Source organism: Scaptodrosophila lebanonensis, unplaced genomic scaffold, assembly GCF_003285725.1.
Source record: "Scaptodrosophila lebanonensis strain 11010-0011.00,11010-0021.00 unplaced genomic scaffold, SlebRS2 tig00000080-arrow-pilon, whole genome shotgun sequence".
In the NCBI taxonomy this organism is placed as follows: Eukaryota; Metazoa; Arthropoda; class Insecta; order Diptera; family Drosophilidae; genus Scaptodrosophila; species Scaptodrosophila lebanonensis.
Window position 1 is genome coordinate 4405078 of NW_022060561.1, and position 21336 is coordinate 4426413.

The 21336-nt window shown below is 40.9% G+C and overlaps 2 protein-coding genes across 2 annotated transcripts in view; one reads left to right on the top strand and one right to left on the bottom strand.

The window, feature by feature from the left end:
* Positions 1-3898: 3898 nt before the first annotated feature.
* LOC115626087 overlaps positions 3899-21336 on the bottom strand; it is an 82394-nt gene continuing 64956 nt past the window's right edge. Inside the window, exons 2-6 of the mRNA XM_030521340.1 lie at positions 11019-11622; positions 9957-10925; positions 9524-9887; positions 5736-5916; positions 3899-5263 (exon numbers count right to left, since the gene is read on the bottom strand). Of these exons, the coding sequence (XP_030377200.1) occupies positions 4579-5263; positions 5736-5916; positions 9524-9887; positions 9957-10925; positions 11019-11622 (2803 nt within the window). The 3' untranslated portion in view covers positions 3899-4578. The remainder of the gene's footprint in view (positions 5264-5735; positions 5917-9523; positions 9888-9956; positions 10926-11018; positions 11623-21336) is intronic.
* Positions 8280-9396, top strand: LOC115625899. The gene has a single exon (XM_030521128.1). The coding sequence runs from the start codon at positions 8435-8437 to the stop codon at positions 9299-9301; it is 867 nt and encodes a 288-aa protein (XP_030376988.1). The 5' UTR covers positions 8280-8434; the 3' UTR covers positions 9302-9396.

Sequence of the window (21336 nt, forward strand, 5' to 3'; positions counted from 1 at the left end):
TACCATTTGCTAAACTTAATTTAAAATGCTGTCTCGCTTTTATAAGTTTTCTAAATAGTTGTTAGTTTTTTTATAATTTTTCATTTGTTTAAACCTTTGTAAGTTTTCTGTTTGTTCCAGTTTTAAATTTGCTGTGTTTTAATGTGCTTTGTTTTGTTTTAAATATATAGCTTATAAACAAAGTTTTTGCTCATTGTTATTTGAAAATTTGTTGAACAATTGTTGTTATTTACGATATTAATTTTTGTGGATTTGTGTTTTGCATAAATGCGCAGAAATACTTTCGAAGTAACTAGTTTTTAAACCTATTTATTACATTGTTTTTGTTGTTGTTGTTGTTGTTGTTCATTGCTTTTTCTTTTTGAAAATTCATTTACTTTAAAATTGTATGAGCTTTGTTTTTGTAAGTGCAATTGTTAAAGTTTACTTTTTTCATACGGATGTGCACATTTTTAAATAACTTTTCTCTTTTGCTTGTTTTTAATTTAGTGTGTGTGTTAATTTTTAATACTTTGAGCAGATCATGGGTAATTCTACGTAAAATGAGACAACTTCTGCTAAATCTGGGCTTAGAGCTGAGCCAGTTGGTGGGGTTGCAAAGCCATCGTAATATTCCAATTTATCTGCACTCTCTAATGTACATAATACCATATAACCATATAACAGCTTTGCAACCCCAATACTGGCAGTAGTACAGTATATTTAGTTTGATGTGAAAAAGTTTCTATAATGCTCACGACCAACAACGATTCTAGTTTCTTAAAGCTTTGCCATTTCTCAATTGTTGCTTAAACATTTCAATACTTACACGCACAGATCAGAGAGTTTATAGAACCGACATACAATACTCGCATAGTATTCTAGATATACATATACGCACAAGTTGACGCTTTTTCTAATTCTCTAAAAATCTACAAAATATAATGTTGAATTGTTCTTCTTGTTCTCTTGATAAATATATATGCATATATTTGTTATTATATTTGTTGTGTTTATTAAATTTCATTTTATTTATGTATGCTTAGTTTTTCAATATCTTCATAATATCTGTGTTGGGGTTTTCTCTCTTAACTTGTTGATGAGGTAAACTTCGATCTTGTGTTTAGAATATGAAAGGTTGTGGTTGAATGTGGTTCCTTTTTTGAAATCTTTAGTCGCTGATATGTGCTTACTATAATTTTTCTTTTGCTGCTGCTGTATGAGTCGAGTTTTTGAATTTATTCGAATTTAACTTGTGTGTTCATTTATTTATTTAGTTTTATTTTACTCCTTTTGTATAGATATTCTTGTTATGTATTTATATATATATATATATATATTTTAATTAATATTCAGTCTATATAAACATACATTTATACATTTACGCTAATTGCTTGACAAACAATTATCAAATTATAAATGTGTGGGATGAGGCGCTACGCGAATACAATATACTTGTAGTATCTACTACGACCATAAAACCGCAACCAAAAATGGTCAACAATTGGCCATCGAAAACGCCATCGAAAATTAAAAATAACATTTAAAAACATTATCAATTCATCATACACTAAACACATATAAGAGGCCCGCAAACGCCATCAACCGCTTAAACTGACTATCTCGAATCAACATGATCGAGGAAACAAAGCTAAGCTGCTAAATAATTTGTGTTGATGAGAAAAGATATAATAAAAATAATGCACAAGAATTAGATTAAGAATTCGTTTTTCAAACGCATCGCTTAAGGATTATTTAGGGAAGATTAAGTGCTGAGAAACTAATTTTATAAACGAATAAATTAAATGTGCGAATTGAGATAAAAAGTTGTCTATTAAACTAATAATAATTTAAACTATTAATTTAAAAATAATAATAATTTTTTTAATTTAGTTTAATTTATGTATTTCTGAGTAAAATCTATTTTTGAAGCAGTTAAGCGGCCTGTGGTTTTGAAACTGCTGCTTAAACTAATGCCTCTCTTTGGTAGACTTTTGTAGGAGATTTGAAATGTGTTTCAATCTTTGGTATCTGGATAGTTTGGTGGAGTTTGGAAGTGGCAGCAAGAGCTTAAACAGAAAATAAGCAACTTAAACCGCTGAGACGTTGCGGAAATACATTCTATACATGCGATACATACATATGTAAGTATATATACTTTATGTAATGGTGAGCTTCCTATAAACATTGTTATTCGATTTTCATGCCTGTGCTTTGTTGTCAACTATGGTTGTTGTTGTTGTGGTTTCGCTTGTTTATGTAAATCTATCAAAAATTAATGGTAATTTACTTTATTTTACATACACATATACATACGCTCGCATGCACGGGTACATACTATATAAGTATGTATATATGCAAGTAAGTAAGGTCTGCTATTTGCTCGCCCCCATATTTTATTTGTTTTTCATTTGTTAACACATTCCTCTTGACGAGTTTTATTCATTGCATTTGATTTCGGTTTTTGTTTTTCATTTTGTTTTCAGTTAGTCATTAAATATAGGTAGCTTGTATAATTAGATTCTGTTCTTTGATTTCGGTATCAATTTTTGCTTTGCCTCTGACTTTGTTCAACATGCGCTTGAATATAGTTTATAAGTATGATAGCTTGCTCAACGTATGTGAAAAATCAACTATTTACATTTATATTTATATACTCGTATTGTATGTAGTATATATATAATCTTGTCTTTGTTGTATATGTTTGTAACGCTAATCACTGCTAAGTTTGTTTGGTTTGGGTTTTTCTTTTCTTTTTTTTTTTTTTTTGTTCTTTAAAAGTATATGTTGGTGTTCATGTTTTGTATTTCGTACATTTATAGGTCAACTGCAGGTCATATCATTGTGGTACAAGTGTGTTTTTAGATCTCTCTCTATACTTTTTGCTCATCATGTTGAAAATAAACATTATTTTATTTGGTTAATCGTTTGGGCCATCCTTACCCACTATACAAGTATTTCCAACCACTCTGAATAATTTCTGTCAAATTAAAATGCTTCTTTTAGTTAATATATGTGTATATTTAATTTGTTGAGCACTTTTTCGTAACATTTTTTAGTGTATTATTTCATAAATACAATTCATTTTTTATTTGTTTCAAATTTTATAGTCATTATTGCTGAACAGAGCAGCTTCTTTTTTATGGCTGCCCCAAAATACACGCAAATTAGTTTCTATTTATTTTGTTAATGTTATTTTTTTGTTTACTAAACACTAAGCAAATCAATGCCAAGCATATCCTTAATATAATCTTGTATATATATATAAATATATTTAACTTTAAAAACATAGCGTCTGGCCCCACGACACTAAACTGCCATTGGACTGCACACGGTCTTAACCAACACTAACCGACGTGCACTGCTTTATCGACGCTCTTCCTGTCTCGCTTGATATTTTATTTTTCAAGCATGGCTTCAAGTTTAGTGCCACAAGGCCAATGGCGATGCATTTTAATATTTTTTTTTGCCGAATGTGTTGTTGTAGCGCGTGCACGGTGTGCTGGAAGCGTGCAAAAATGTTGTGAACCGGAAATGTGTGTTGAATTTTAAAACTGCGTTGAACCCTTCGAGCGCACAATGCACGCGCCCGTTGTACGCCTGCACCGATATATAAAATTTAGCTGTTCAAATTAAAGTGGGAATGATTAAAAAATAAAACTCAAATGGGTGGGTGATAAGTAAAATGATAAATTTATTAATTAACGTGCTGAAGGTGCCACACATTGAGGCAGTATTGTTGATCGATTAGCTGCGTGGACTCCTAAATAATGAGCTACAATATATTAGGAATTTGCGGAGTGGGGTGTGGAAATGAACACAAAAACAATTTCAGGAATAACAAATAAACAAAGTGAAATTAAATATATGCATGTGTGTTTCAAAATAAATTCGTTTGCCATATTATGCTTTAAAATTATTCATATTTGTATTTATGTTTTAAATACTAATGACCACTTGTATCCATTGCGTGAAAACATTTAAAGTTCTTATTGCTGGATCAGCAATAAGTGCCTAAAAGTTATTATCCTCCTGTAAGTGTTTCATAGTGTTGTTGGAACACGGCAGATTTCTAACTATAGCGCTATAGTTTCTATTAAAGCGGCTAAAGACAAACATATACGAGGGCTGCCTTTCCTTTTTCGAAAAAAAAGGAACGCAAACAGAGAAATAGGAAATGTCTTAAAATATGCCACAAAGGCATCCCTCTGTCTGTTAAATTCATTTGGCGTTCCGTATATACCAAGGATCTAAAGGCCCGAGAACTGTCTATTCTGAAAATCTGAAAGGCAGCCTACGTACCTAAACATACATACAAAAGATTGCAAAGCTTTTACAAAATTACGAAACTATTTTTACAGTGGAGCCATAATACTGACCATAGTGCTGATCGCTGAAGCAATTCGGGTCTAATGCTAGCCCCCGTGCAAATATCTAAAACTAACCACTGTGCGGAGTGCTCAGCATGCCGCGTTGCTCCTCCTCCTCCTCGCGTCTGCCGCCGCTGCTGGCGCGACGAGCGGCCTCGCACTGAGCACAGTGCTTCTCCAGAAACTTCATGGACAAGTGGAACGTATACCGGTGCCGGGTGCAACGCCTTTACATCTTATACTCGACGATTTTATTGGGATTGAGGAACTGCTCCCGCTGTGCCGCATCCAGATGGGCCACAGTGCGGCTCAGTGCAGAGCCCTTTGTGCTCTTCTGCAAGTTAGAATCGGAGCCGCCACCGCCTGTGCGTCCACTGCTAGCCTCCGGGCCAATGGGCTGATACACGCCCTCAGCACTAATCACGCCCACATTCACGCCCGCCACCACCGGCTGCTGCAAATAGCCCGAATACTGCGGCGGCAGCTGATAGGATGTGGAGTAACCCGGCGGTGTGGGCCCACCATGCTGTTGTTGTTGCTGCTGCTGCTGCTGTTGCTGTTGTTGGTGCTGGTGTTGGTGCTGATGTAGCTGGGCACGCGGCTGCTCCGTGTGGGTGATGGGATACTGCTGCTGATGTGAGTATTCCTGGCTGCCGCCGCCGGCAGATAAGCCGCCAATGCCACCGCCACCCATGCGCGAGCCGGAGTCATCGTTGAGCCCCTCACCCATCTCGCCATCCCGATTGTGGCGACCGCGTATGCACAACTTGGTGAAGAGCCAGACCCGGCCCCGGTACAGCAAATAGCAGCAGAAGTGCACAAAGAACGTGAAAATAATGGCGCACGCCGTCACAATGATCGCCTTCCCTGGCTTGGTCCAGTCCATCATCGGATAGATGGCAGTTTGGTTTTTTCTGCAAAGGCAATCAATCAATAAAAAGTGGTTTGTCGCTCAATTTGGTCAGATTTTCACAGAAATGTGCTGGTCATGCTGGCAAATAATTTGCATACAAATTTGTCGAAATCATCATTTCATTACACAATAACTCTATTCTATATCTTAGTACATACTTGTAGTTAGTTTTCACCAACAAACAACTTTTCAAATTGAAATTACTTAAATGCGTGTGCAAATTATTTGCCTGTCTGACCGTCGCTTCTTTTCAGTATCATTATTTATATACATTTTTCAAACATGAACTTTATTTATATAATTGCGTTTAATGCTTATTTTTATCTCTAGTTCCTACAATTTATTCTCCAATTTAGACGACGCTCAATATTGAGCTCGTCTTGGGGGATGTTCGAAAATTTAAAATGATTTCATAATATTCACTTGACTAGATATGTTGAATGTATATAGTATTTCCTCTTTGGTTCACTTACCTGTCTGTGCCGCCAGCCAAGAAATAAATGCCCGTAAATATGGCATAGGCCAGACCAATGCCAGTGGTAAAATAGGCGTGGCTCATCTTAATCGGATGTCCGACAACGGCCAAATCGATAAGCATTATAATCGAGTTCAGCACATGCACCATGATGTTTAGCGTATCAATTTTGTGTATTTCTGAGGGAAAGCGAGAGGAAATAGAGAAGAGTTAAGAGCCTGCGATGTGAATGGACGTTTGTACAGTCTTGGCTAAGGCCATCCATGATAGACGGTTCAATTAAGCTGTCCATTTAATGTTTCCGAAAATGTTTCGGCCAACTGTCACGTGCATTTGTTGTTGTTTCCAAACATGCAGTCCCATGTTGAAACCAAACTAATTTCCGATACTCATTGTACTTGGAATATGCAAAATATGAAGTCTGACAGCAAAATGCAATAACCACAATGCATATTGAGAGTAAGCGTGCTTGGTGTGAATTTACTGATGATGCAATGCAGTTAAAAAATGTTTTATAACATTCTTTTAGCTATAAAAAGCATACTCGATTTGAATTTAAATTCTTTAAATATTTGGCAGCACTATGATTGTTTTCCTTTAGCTGGAGAGATGCAGTTTTGTAGACTTTCCAAAAGTTCCATGTGAACACTGTAACTGCACAGAAAGATCCCCATACGACGCAATTTCGCACTCAGACCAAAGCTGGTTGCGCCAGAACGATTCGCTGAAGAGCAGCCAACTTCAAGTGACGCGCGATTTTCTCGAGTTAGACATAAATTTATCATTGCGCTCTTAAAAAATGTTACTTGAAATATCGTGAGTGATTCGTGAAGAGCTTCGGTCGTATTAATCTGTTTAAGTGGTGCACAGTGATGTACAAACAACTCGTAGATGTCATCAATTGATTCGTTTTGCGCTGTGAAGGACATCGCATGATAAACCGGCAAACGCAATCGAATAGACACCACTTTTAAAACAAATTTATTGATAGTGCGCTTGTTAGGATCTCGGCTACATACATACATAGTTTCATAAAACACCGCTATCAATGGTCCGTTGTATTAATTGCCGACTGCCGTAAAGTTGTGCAAACCCATCGTCGATGTCCTCGGCCGCGTCCATTGCGACATAGCAGGCCAGAAAGTCGATGAATAACAGCAGCGTGCAGAGGGGCACATCGAAAATGGGCAGAATATTGTGCAAATGACCGTTTAGTATCAGGCTCTGAAACACCAACAGCGGACACATCACACACCACAGTGTAAAGTGCACCAAGATGTTATGCAGGGACTCTCCCATGTCAGGGATGCAACACATTATTACCAACATGATCGCGAAAAGAACGAAGGCCAGCACCGCTGTAATGCTCAGATATATACACGGCTTATGCGAACAGTACGGGGGCAAATAGGTGCCTAGTAGCAGGAAGCCGCACATGAACGCCAATACTTCCAAACTAATTAGCAACACGTGACTGTAAGTCATGGTCGGCAGCAGGAAAGCTGTGCCCAGAGCCAGAAACACAAATGTGGACACACAAAACAGCCAGTTGATGGGAAACTTGTGACGCAACCGAGGCACCCAGGCATAGACACAAAAAATACACAGACCAATCAGTATAAAGATCAAGGAGCCAGGGCAGCTAAGGAAGCTGCTCTTTTCACTGAACAGCGCGTAGATCAGCATTAACAACACTATGGTGAGTGCAATATATATTCCAGCTCCCAAATACAATTGCAGGTAAAAATTTCGGCGCGTTCGCGGCACTCTGCTATTTCTTTCCGGGGGATTGCTCATATCCTAATATTTTACTCGACTTTTGACAGGTTTTTCTATATTAATTTTTTTTTACTTATCCCATTTCGAAACTGATTGGATAAAAAAAAGAATAACAGTACTAATGGAGTGTTGTAACATAAATTGATAGTTTGTTCTATAGATTACCCTGTTTATATTTTGGCAGCCACACTTTAATGATTTGTCCCAGCTAAATCTAATTGTAATTGTCAATACAATAGACAATTTGATATTTTTTTAAAAATTCAATTTCTTTTACATTTATTTCGCTTTTCCCCAAATATTCTTGTGTTATCGAAACTAATTGTAAATATACAGGATTAAAAACGCATCCGTGCTGTAAAATAAAACTATTTCTATCGATTACATTACTTGCTTTGAAGGTCGATTGCTATCTAGAAATTGAACTTGATTGATGTGAAGTTTTATCCATTTATACAAAAGTTATAATGTTATCGCAACTAACTGGAAAAAAGTATCACATAAACTATTGATATAAACGTTTTTAGTTCTAACCTCAGCCACCGTGATACCTATATTTTATTTTCGATGGTAGATGGTAGCGGTGAAAGACTTAAGATGAAATGTAAAGTTTCTGAACTTTCAATCAGTACCGATAAGAAATTAAATTTAAAAGCTACACAACGACTTAAAAGTCATTGTTTCTCCTATTTAAAACAAATTTAATTCTGTTTTACGGGCTCCGATGTTTACAACGGATACTATCATTGCAAATAGTTTTGGCTTGGTTGATATAGAATGAAAAATAGCTTATACTATAAGTAGATTTCCATCGATGCGACAACTTTAATATGATATCAGACTGAGAGACTCCATAAGCTTATAAGTAGATTTCCATCGATGCGAGAAACTTAATATGTTATCAGACTAAGAGACTCCATGTCTAGCATGACACTCCAGCGTGCTCGTTCTGTTCCAGAAATCAATTATATCAAGACACCGCAAAATGAAGTGGACGAGGAATCCATTGCGCCGGTAGAACCATTCAAAGATTTAGAAAATGTAGGATTTAAAACAGCACAGCTAGTTGAATCACCAGATGAGTACCGATGGTATTTAAGGATTCGGGTCTATTTCCTAGTCTCCCTACTCGGAATTATTGCATCTCTTCAATTCCTAATAACCACCTACCGCTGGTGGCCGAACATGTCCCGAAATGATCGCAGCTTTATGGTTCTAATGTTGCTTCTGGCCTGCGCCAACCTAGCATTAACCTTTTTTGGGTTCCGTCGTGTGCAGTCAAAGTCTCCGTTTAATTGGATTGTTTTTGGTATGATCTGTGAGGGTTTCGTGTTGCTAGCAGTGAGCTTGTCAATAGAGGAGCACGATCTCACCTGGCCTTTTATTTTGGTTGGTATATTGGTGATGATTTTGTACACCCTTCTAGGTCTCTATGTTCCAAAAGCCCTGACCCCGCAGCTATGGATTCTGATCTTTATGAGTATGACAGTGGTGGTCAGCGCCATTATAGCCCTGTTGTTTGGCTTAGTCATGCACCTCTATGTGCCTTTGTGTTGTATTCTCATTATTTTTGGCCCCTGGGCTATGCATAATTCACAAAAAGTTCACTGGACCAGCCGTACTGGATATACTAGACGTCAATATTTGGAGGCATCGCTCAAGATTTTCATAAATTTCATATGCACGGTAAGCGGTACGTGCTTAGCCACACGTTTCACCACATCAACCATTGAGGTGGATGCCTGCAGAAGATCTGTGTGGTGCAAACGGGGAATAGATTTCTAAACTGAGCTGGCAAATACTACATTGTATTTTCTAAATTTGTTGTAATTAGTATTTCCTTAATTCAAAATCTTTGAATAAATGTATGTATGTATGTATGTACGGTCCACATGTAGAAACGCTCAGTTCAGTAGCAGTTGACAATAGGCTTTTGATTGTCCAGAAAATGTCATTCCTGTCATTTTACTTACTTATGATATTAATAGCTATTTACACATGACTCACCTGGATTGTGGACCAGCAGCCAATAGCACATGGTGACTATAAAGGCATAGACCGTGGCGCAGGTGTAGAGCACCCAGTAGAGATGATGAAGACGGCTCTTCTTCGCTTGCCTCACAATCTCGAAGTCCTCGCGCTCCACCATCATGCCTTGGGTGACAATCCAGGCGGCTAGCCAGGCCTGCACCGTGCAGAAGAGAAGGCCCCAGTGCGTCAGATAGATCCACCATTTTGCATAGTGATGCTCGAAGTGCTCCTCGGTGCGGCCTATGTCTAGTAGGGAGCACACGAGGGCGGCCAGGCAGGTAATAGCCGTTATCCAGCGATAGAAAAGATAGACAATGCGCACTTGTGTATTGCGCTGCCACTGATGATTATGAGTGGAAATGGAGATTAATGGATGGCATATGGTTGGGAAAAGGGAAGAGAAGCTCACCTGACACAGATAGAAGTTGTGTCGATGGACGTGGTCCGGCATGAATTCCGGAAAGCAGCTATTCCACAATTTGCTAACCATCATTCTATGATTACCCAGGCAGCTGGTGGCTTCGTTTGGCAGATGGTGGAATCCTTCGCAGCTATCGTGCGACGGATAGTGATAGGATTGGTAGGCCTGCTGTTGTTGCGACTGATGGGGCAGTTGTTGGTGTTGTTGCTGGTGTTGTTGGTAGTGATGTTGGTAGCGATGCTCCTGGGTTGTTTGATGTTGTTGTTGTTGCGTCGCCCCCTCACCAGCAGAGTCGCCAGCACCTCCCCTGCCGCCGCTGCCGCCGCCGCTGCTGCCACCTCCGTGCTCCGTTTGGTAGTCGTTTTGTGGCGGCGTCTTGTGGCTGTTTCTGCTGCCGCCGCCGCCGCTGCTGCTGCTGTAAGGGCGCAGATAATCGGGAAAATCAATAATGTGCGCAAGTTCCGCCTCAACGTCGTCGTCCGTGAAGTTTTGATCGTTATAGTTGACGTTGCTGCTGCTGTGGTGATTGTTGTTGGTGTCGTGCAAAAAACGCACGTCCTCGAGACTCTCGCAATCAGTGAGCGAGAGGAGTGCCGTCGGCAAGCACTCTTCAAGTAAATCCTGATCCTCCTCGTCCTCGGTGTTGCTGGAAATACCCGGCAAATAGCCGTAATTATCGTAGGCGTCGTACCTACGATTGTTGGTGCTGTTGCTGCTGTTGTTTTGGCACCTGCTTGTGGCCTTGTAGCGATAGCCGCCAAGGTCGCCAGTTTGTAGCTCCGCGGCAACGGTTGGCGCCGGCGGTGGTGGTGGCAAAGGTGCTGGTAAAGGTGCTGGCAAAAAACTGGCTGCCGATGCAGCCCCAATCAGTGGCGTTGGCGATGGCCCAAAGTTGATTAGAGCCGCTGGATAGCCGCCCCCACTACTGCTGCCGCCGTAGCCGAGTGGTTCGTGCGACTGCAACAGTCGATAATTGTAGTTGCGACCCAGTGGCGTGTGTGTAAGTCCTGTTTGGGTAAGTGCCGTATGTGGCGCGAGGCTTGTGTTGACGCCGTTGTGATTGCTGCTGCTGCTTCCGCTGCCGCCGCCTCCTATATATATGTGGGCCGATGTTGTGGGTAAACTGTACCAGCTGGCTAGGTTGCTGCTGCCCAGACCGAAACCCAGGCCCAGACCCAGTCCCAAACCCAGCCCGCTGCTGCTGCTGCCGCGACTAAAGTAGTAACTATACTGCTGTTGCTGCTGTGGTGCCGCGTACTGATTGGTGGTGCTGCTCGTCAGCCAGCGATGCCTGCCGCTGCCGTAATGCAGGCGCTCGTAGTATTGGCGCTGATGGTATAGGAACTGCTGCTGCTGTTGCTGCGCTAGCTGCTGCTGCTGTTGTTGCTGCTGCAGCTCGCGCTCAAGTCTTTGCAGCAACAGTTGCTGTTGCAGTTGCTGTATCTGCAGTTGCTGCTGCTGCTGTGCGAGCAACACTTGCTGCTGATGCTGTTGTTGCTGCCGTTGCAGTTGCAAATGCTGCCGTTGCTGTTGCAGTTGTTGCTGCTGTTGTAGCTGCTGCTGCTGTTGCTGTTGGCCACTAATTGGCTCCGGTCTAAAGTAAAACTGCGCGTAATCCAATGTGAAGGCGTTGCTTTTTACTTTGCGTTTGCGCCTACGACAATCAAGTTCCACTCCCTATTCCTCTCACCGTCGCAGTTTTATTCACATTCGCAGTTCTTGTTGTTGCTGCTGTTGCTGTTGCTGTTACTGTCGCGGCTGCAGTCGCTTTGCTTGCTGTTGCATTGGATTTACTTACGGGGCTGTGAAGTGAGAGAAAAAGTGAAAGACATTTTAAGTATGCATCACATATTTGAGTCGTTTCCTTGTCTCATGTGGCGTATGCGTAACGCAAAGCCATACGAGACACTAATTAGACAGGCATTAGGTATACGCAGCGTTGGCGTTAGCGTTTTCTCACAAAGCACGATTATGAAGAGTGCTTCTCGACTTGAGTCAGAGTAAAGTGGGCCCAATGAGTTTTGAATTGCCTGCCTGACAGGTCGCCTTTCTCCCATATAAGGACCTAATATAATTGCACAAGGCAAAGCCAAGTGTTCCTTTAATTAGAAATATGTGCTGGCTTATTCTAAGTATTTGTGTGACCCAAATTCGTGAACGTGTGATGACTAGATGTCAAAGCCTTTATATTCGTTACATCTATATATATTTAATTTCAAAGAAACTCTTTGACAAATAAATGGGACTGTTACTTTATTTATAGCAACGACACTCTTCAATTTCAAAATAGCATACACTTAAAAGTGGGATATTTTCATTCGAGACGCGGATAGTTCTAGTTTGCATATTTTGCTGAAACTGTAATAGTTTCCGGGCAGGGAAGTTTCCATTTATACCAATCAATAAACTTTGCGTGTTCTAGCAATAATAAATACTCTTAGGGTAAACTATGACCTTCAGTATAACTAGATGAGTCGAGCCATATCCATCTGTATAAGCTATTTTATCTCGAAATGTAGAAGAACTAAAATCAGCTAGTTGTTTCTTTAAGTTTGAAGAAATCATAACATACTTTTGGTTGCAAATAATAATAATAATGAATGGTATATGTATAATGTTGTCATTAAGTTTAAAGAAACCATATTTTACTATTGATTGCACATAATATTAATACATGTTTATATTTGTATTAATTTGCATTATGTTCGTCTGGTTTTAAGTCAGGTTGTATTTAATATGCCCACCCTAACCTGCAAAGGTAGACTAAATGGTTTTTAGTTGCAATGTCCTTGCAATGATACCGAATGAATAATAGACTTAAGCTTACAGCTGTAGTTGCGACTATTGCGGAAGGAGCTTTGTTTGCAAGCCAAATACTGGCTTAAGTAAATCTTTGCCTGCATTCACCTATTCGGAATTGCCGCGACTAAATGGAGCATTTAATGATTTGTGTGCTTCATTTCCTGGCGACAAATACGCAAACAAAGTAAAGTGAACAACTAAATGTTGCAACAGACTCAGCAACAGAGCAACAGCAACTTCACAAACACCAACAACAGCTATAAAATCAAATCAAATTCGCAACGCGGGTGTGAGCTGCAAAACGCAAATGGCGTCCAGAAACTTCCGTTGCGGCCATTTTGAACAACCAGCACGGTCGCTTGCATTCGGTTGAGTTGTCTACACAAAAGAGGGCGATTGCTATGGAGGGGGCATCACAGAACAGAGGAAATGAAAGGGCGTGCTAAATGCATTTTAGTCGAGTTGCGTGTTCATGAATTACACTCCATTTCCATGTGTGTGTGTGTGTGTGTGTGTGTGAGTATTTGTCTATTGACGTCAACAGCGCAGCTTTGTTGTGTGTTGTTGGCGCTGTTTATACAGCTGTGTTGAGGGTCATTGTTGTTGTTGTTTCTGCTTGTCTGTCTTTGCAACATTTACATTGGCAATTTGCTCGGAGGCCGCTCAAACTATCAGAGGCACACTGGGGAGGCAGTCAGACAATATGCCTTAAAGTTTTGTTATACCATAGGACCCCCACAAACACACACACACACTCACGCACCAGGCCCAGTCCAGCCCCAGACCCAGCCCCAGACCCAGCCCCAGGCCCAAACACTTCCGGTCACATCTCTTTGTATGGCTGGGGTCCAAGTCACACTTCCGCTTCCATGGTTGTGACGGTTTATTTATGCTTGTGTAGATATTTTCAAACTCTATTTGACAACCGAACATGATGAATCAGTCATAAAAAATGACTTTGTGGTGCAAATATAAAAACGATACACGAGTAAGTATTTGTTGGCTTGCTCTTAGCTTTTGATTTCGAGCAATTTAAGGCTTTACGATTTAAAAAGGCCCTTTTTAAGGAAAGAATTTAATATATTTCCGAAAAAAAATGCTTACGCATTGCCGGCTCAAATAATAAATTTTGACCCTACATCCTTTAAATCTAAAATTCAATAAATTAATTAATCATGTAAGGAATTTGATTTAACAAACATGAAATATAGAACAGAGAGTTCCTGATTGTTGAGATATGTCCTCAGATCCATACAATTCGACACGTTAAACAATGCCTTTTTTTTATTTAATTATTTGTAGACTCTTGCTTTATATGCCTAAATGGTCCCTAAGTTCTAAAATATTCTTACAAATATTGTAAGTATTTAGCCACTTAAAAGTGCTCATATTCTAGTTAATAAAATGTATGTTTTATTGTTGTTGTAAGATTGGAAAAATAAAATAAAAAACAAAATAAACTCGGTGTTGCCTTGGCATAAGGAGAGTCTGCATATAAAGTTTATTCAATATGAGCTCAGCGTTTTCCTAAATCCAGGCGGTCATCCCGATAGACGGACATATCTAGATTTGTCTATTTATGCTGATAATAATGTATATACTTTATGGGGTCGGAGAAGCTTCCTTCTGCCTGTTACATAATTTTTGCTTTTCTACCCTTTGGGTACAGAGTATACCTCCACTATTTATAAAATCTCTTCAAAATATCTGAAGTCTGCCGCCATGTTTGCTAACTTTAAGCTTCAAGTTTGCACTGCAATTGAAATTTTCCGCTTAAATATTGAAAGTTATGTTTGTTCCACAATTTTGCAACTAGCTGTTGCTAAAAAAGTATGTCAGCAGCGGCAAAGTTTTCATCTATTCATGATTTCTTCCTTTTATATTCTTTGCTTTGCTGAAAGCTTTAAAAACTTCGTTTAACTTTTGCGTCAAAGTTTTTTGGTTCAATCATTCAACTTGTTTTGTCTTAAAGCAAAAATAATAAACTGAGAATGACAGAACGCAAAGTTGGCTAGGCTGTTGAAGGGTGTTTGACTGACTTGGGTGTTTATTTAAGCCAACAACAAAAAAGGGCAACTTAAGGAGGATTCGGACAAGTCACTGCAAAGGCAATTAAGCGCACATATATATATGTGTATATAGACGAACGGCCCGGCGGCATTTGAAGTCGTAAAAGGCAAATGATACATTTTGCAGCATTGCAATTGTAATTGAAATTGGACTTTTACGACACTCTTTCTCTCTCTTTCCCCATATATACATATGTATAGTATATACAAAGGACATTCAAAAAAGCTTGCAAGCTCATGAAGTAAGCCTCGCCAGCCTAAGGCAATGCGTCATAAATTCACTCGCACAGCAAACACACGGCGTATGAGCGATTTTTAATGAAGTTGGGCACAGTTGGGCTGTGCGCCTTCTCAGACACTCCGTGAGCTGCTAAAGACAATGGTGGCAGCGATTGCGGCGCGGGGCTGTTTCAATGAGCACGACAACGATATTAATGCTAATTTCATTACAAAAGCGTGTCGTGCTGCCTCAGACTGGGTGTCTGCGGCTCCGACTAGAGATGGGTGCTGGCTGAGAAGAACGCTCACGGTACGGGCCGGTCGTTCTATTACTCTTTGAATAAATGTAAAACAATTATAAATGTTTCGTTTATAAATGCTTTGTGCCTTCTTCAGGGCGTCTTTCTTTTGAATTTTCATTTTCAATCAATTTTGTAAGAAACAAATGTGTTGGCGCAGATGCTGCTTTAGATTAAGATAGTTTAAGAGAATTATTTGAATTTTAGTTTAGGGCGAAAAGAGAGCGCGAGAGCGGCCGTTTGCGGACGTCGCCTCGCGCCCTTTTTTCGCCGCCTTAGGCTTAGTTTAGCTTGTAAGCCTAATTTGAAGTCAGTTGTAAAATAGAACTAAATATAAGCACAATTGTCGCCAAATCGTTCGCATTTTCCGCATTAAAAAGTTAAAAGCAAGCGTCCCATTCTTTCTTTGTTTTTAATAATTTATATAAAATAATATAAATTTTCATTGGCGCCCGAGCAGGGACTTGCTTGTTTTTTTAAATTAAAAACTTTAATTTGTGCGGAACCGCGTCGGTCGTGTTGTTGTTGCTGCACTGGGGAGTGTGTGTGTTGCTGTCACGTCAACTGGATTATTGGAGGATAAGTCAAGTCGACCAAAGGGAAGTTCCTGAGCCAAAGTCGACTTCACAGGTACTGTGCTAAAGTTTGAAAGTGGAATTTAACCAGCGAATTGCTTATTTCGGCCTTCAACTTTCAACCTTTGGCACATACGTGACCATAATATAATACGGTAGATAGTTGAGCATAATTAACACAAATATAAATCGCATGTCGTACTAATATTAAATAAAAGTGAACCGCTATAGGCAATTATTTAAAGTGCCAATTTATTGTCGTTTGATTTTATTATACATACATACATACATAAATATACATAGCCACTTTTACATACGGCATCCCCCCCACGTCAATCTCAGCCAACCGTCGGCAGTTTTCGTTTGTTGCTTGCTCTCGTTGTTCTCATCAAATTCGCCGTTGTCGTTATTACATATGTAAATATATACCGACATACTCGCATACATAACATAGCTAATACATTGCTGTCGTGTTCGCGCTTAAGCTGCTGCATTTTTTGTTTGCCTGCGCTTCGCATAATACATGCATAAGAATTAGCTGTTCTGCTAACGCACACAAGGCATTTGTATTAGAATTATTCTTTTCGTTTGTCGCCACTTTCGCTGCTGCTTCCAAAGTATTGCCTTCGACGGTCAGTCAACTGCAGTTCTTCTCGTTTTCGTTCGCACTGCTAGACGACCATCTGTTGCGCTCCCCTACACTTGCTGAGAACAGCATATTATTTTCGATTTCTCGTTTGTCACTCGACAATTTTCGTTCGATCAAAGTTTAAAACCTTAAATCAATATGAGTAAGGACTTGATCGAAGAACTTAAAAGGAAGCGCGAGGGCTGTATGAGGAGTATATGTCGTATGCAACGGCAATTAAAAGAAGGCTCGATTTCGTTAGAGCCAATCGAGTTAGAATGCAGGTTAGAGCTTCTAACAACTCATATAGAAACTGCAAATATATTGCAAAGTAAAATTGAAGCAAAAGATACAGAAGATGACTACCGTGAAGAGTTGGAAGAAACTTGCATTATGACCAAATCCTTATTAAAAGGCCAGCTGGAAAAACTAAGAAGAAAAAGCATCGACAATTCAAGTTCGGCAAACGGTATTGCACCGCCTACTTCAAAAAAGCCAAGGTGTCGATTGCCAGCGGTCGCTCTTCCAACTTTTAGCGGCAAGCATTCTGAATTTAAAAATTTCATGAGTCTTTTTGAAACTTTTGTTCACAATGATGACACACTGCATGATATTGAAAAATTCAATCACTTAATATCATGTTTGGCTGGTGACGCTTTAGGCACAGTTCGCGCCTTCCAAGTGACGGAAGACAATTATAGCAAAGCCCTTGAAAGTCTAAAGCGGGTGTACGATAATGACTGCCTAATATTTTTCGATAACATATCGACACTTTTCAATCTGCAAAAGATTTCCCAGCCATCTGCGTCAGCTTTGAGAAGCCTGATCGACACAGTGTCGGCCACCTATGACTCACTTCTGTCAATTGGTGACGACAAGAAAATCGCTAATGCCATTTTAATTTATTTAGTTATGGGCAAAGTCGATCCTACCACAAAAAAGAAGTGGGAAGAGCAGCTCGACTACACAACGCTCCCACTATGGCGAGATTGTGAGACTGCTCTTAACAGACGCTACCAGCATATTGTTGCTGAAGAAGCTAGTAAAGCTCAAGCGAAGGGCAGCCAGTCGAACAATAACACTCAGACTCAAAAAGTAAAAAATGCTAGCAGGATAAATCATTCGTTCGTTGCTGCCAAAAACGAACAGAATAACCTTTGTCAGTTTTGCAATTCAGCTGACCATTCGATTGGCAATTGCCAGGCATATATTGCCTTGTCAGTGCAGCAAAGGTTTGACTTCGCTAAAGGTGCGCCTTTGTGCATAAACTGTCTCCGACGAGGCCACACAGTAGCGAAGTGTAAGGCAAAGAAATGTAGCGTGTGCCAACGTTCTCATCACACACTGCTACATATTTATACTGCTAGCACAAATCTTGCGTTACCACCACCCTCTCAGCCACCACATCTTCAAGATAGCTCTTCCACTTCGCATGCCATGCATGCGACTGCTTCGGATAGAGTGGTTCTTGCAACAGCAGTCGTGAGCGTTAAAACGAAAAGTGGCGATTTCGTTTTAGCAAGAGCATTGTTAGATTCTGGGTCACAAGTCAACTTTGTGACTGAGGATCTAGCTCAAAAGCTACAGCTCAGACGAGAGGATACGTGTATGGTCTTGCGCGGCATTGGAGACACCAATGCGCGTGCCAAGAAAAGAATTCATACAGTGGTGAAGTCGCGTGTCAATTGTAGCGAGTTTTCCGCAGATTTTTGGATCTTGGGATCGATTTCTGGTTATCATCCCGATCAAGCGGTGAACACCAGCGGGTGGAGGGTCCCCAAAAATATTCAATTGGCCGATCCTCAATTCCATAAGCCGCAAAAAATTGATATGCTAATTGGAGCAGAGTCATTCTTCGACTTATTGTCGGTAGGCCAAATAAAGCAAGGCCCTGAGGCTCCCACATTACAAAAAACGCTTCTCGGCTGGATAGTGTCAGGCAGATGCTCTACTCAACCTACAACGAGTATAGAAGGAGCAGTGAATTTAAGTTGCCAAGAAGAACAATTACTTTCGATAGACTCAACGATACAAAAGTTTTGGTCCATTGAGGACTTGCCTAATAATTCGAAAGTTCTCTCACCTGAGCAACAGCTTTGTGAACAACACTTTGTTGATAATACAAAAATCTTGTCGTCTGGTCGATTTCAGGTACGGTTACCTTTTAAATCTGACCCAAAAAATCTTGGCTCATCGTATGAAATTGCGAAACGTCGTTTTTTGTCGCTTGAAAGGAGGTTGTCAAAAGACCCTCAAATGAAAAGCATGTATCTGGAATTTATGGACGAGTATGTTTCGCTCGGTCACATGTCCTCAACGGACAACAAAATTCCAGATACTCCACACTATTTTATTCCGCATCAGTGTGTCCTGCGGCCTCAAAGCACGTCGACCAAGTTACGTGTCGTTTTCGATGCCTCTTGCCGCACGTCCACTCAGATTGCGTTGAATGATACCTTAATGGTCGGTCCAACAATTCAGGAGGAGCTTTATTCTACGCTGCTTCGTTTTCGTTTGCGAAAGTTCGCCTTAGCGGCAGACATTAAAAAAATGTACCGTCAGGTGATGGTGCACGAAGCAGATAGAAACTATCAGCTCATAGTGTGGCGAAGAGATCCGTCTGAGTCTTTGAAAATCTTCAGGTTAAACACTGTAACATATGGCACGTCGCCAGCTCCGTTCTTGGCGGTGCGGTGTTTAACAAGGCTGAGTGAAATGGTCCGTTCCTCACATCCAACAGCTGCTGAAGTTATTCGGAGCGACTTTTATGTCGACGATATGTTAACTGGTGCTGAAAGCGTTGAACAGCTAAAAAAGCTTCGAGCAGAAGTGTCGCACGTTCTTCAAAGTGCAGGCTTCGAATTGGCAAAGTGGTTTTCGAACTGCTCGGAACTGTCCGCTTTTGATAGCACAGTTATTCCAGTAGCCACAGTCGACTCAGACCCAACCAAAACGCTCGGCGTTATGTGGTTGCCGAAGGAAGATGTATTTCAGTTCCAGTTGGAAAATTCCTTCCTAGATCTCCGCTCGACAAAACGGAACATATTATCGGTGACTGCCAGGCTTTTCGATCCTCTGGGCCTTCTTTGCCCGCTGATCACCAAAGCAAAAATGTTGCTGCAAGATTTGTGGCTACAAAAACTAGATTGGGACGAATCCATCCCTGAGAATCTTCATACAGTTTGGGACTCATTTAAGCAGAATTTGTTGAACCTCAGCGGTATTCAAGTCCCTAGATTCGTCCATACAGATACGCAGTCACCCATTCAAATACATGCGTTCGCCGATGCCTCAATGCGAGCTTATGGCGCCTGTATTTATGTTCGTGTTTCGACTGCGTACGGTTGGAAAGTGTCACTTTTGACCTCAAAATCCAAAGTAGCTCCACTCAAGACGAAAACTTTGCCTCGTCTTGAGCTGTGTGCAGCTCACCTTCTCGCAGATCTTTTTCGTCAAGTCCGCCCGTTGCTTAATTCTCCAATAGACAAGATAGTTATGTGGACTGACTCGGAAATAACGCTCCACTGGATCAAGTCGCATCTGTCGGCATGGTCAGTTTTCGTTTCAAACAGGGTTTCTCAAATCCAAGAGTGGTCCGAGAATGCAACGTGGCGACATGTACCAACGAAATCCAACCCAGCAGACATCGTGTCCAGAGGATGTAATGTAGACGAGTTGCGTAGCTCCATTTGGTTTACAGGGCCACCCTTCCTCATGGAATCGGAAGAAAATTGGCCTGTGAATGCTCACTTCGAGCCGCCTAAAAATTCAGCTGCCCTAGAAATTCGTAAGTCTGCTGTAGTTTTACTCGCAGATCGGCAAGCCAATTATATTCTCGAAGTTATCGAAAGCTACTCGTCACATTCAAAATTGCTGAGGGTGTTCGTTTGGGTTTTTCGATTTATACAAAGGTGCAGAAAGGTCTCGAAGCCCTTTGATCCTATAGCCAAGCCAAGCGAACTCACTTTGGTATTCAACAAAATTGTTCAAGTCATCCAGGACAATGAGTTCGGTGACGAAATTGACAAGATTCGAAAAAAGAGAACACTAAACGCTAACTTACAGCGTCTGAGTCCATTTCTACATGAGTTTAGAGAAGACGGTTTCTTGTTTTCCTTGCTGAGAGTGGGGGGAAGATTATTAAATGCTCCTATCCCGTATGAAGCCAAGTTTCCGTTGTTGCTTTCTAAAAAGTCGCAATTCATAAGATCCTACGTATCTTATCTGCATGTGTCAAATTGCCATGCTGGCCCTAGATCGCTGGTGAGCCTGCTTCGTGAGCGAGTTTGGCTGGTTAACGCTCAGGAAGTGTGTCGCCGAACAGTACGTTCGTGCATCCTCTGCTTCAAATGGAAGCCCCGGTTGGCCTCCCAAGTAATGGGAAATCTTCCGGCAGACAGGCTCCAGCCGTTCCACCCGTTCGAAGTATGTGGTGTTGATTTTTGTGGCCCTATAAGCACAACGCTCCGCATCCGTGGCAAGCCACCGTATAAGTCGTACGTGGCTCTTTTCGTTTGTTTTGCCTCGAAAGCGGTTCACTTAGAGCTTGTGTCAGATCTAACCACTGATGCTTTTCTCTTGGCTTTTGAAAGGTTCGTCGGCAGGAGAGGCGTCCCTCGCAAAGTTTACTGCGACAACGCGACGAACTTCGTGGGAGCCGACAGGAAGCTGCAGGAGTTCCGAGCGAGATGGGAGAAGGAGGCGGAAGGCGTACGCGAATTCGCATCAAGAAAAGGATGCGAGTTTGCGTACATACCACCCAGAGCGCCTCACTTC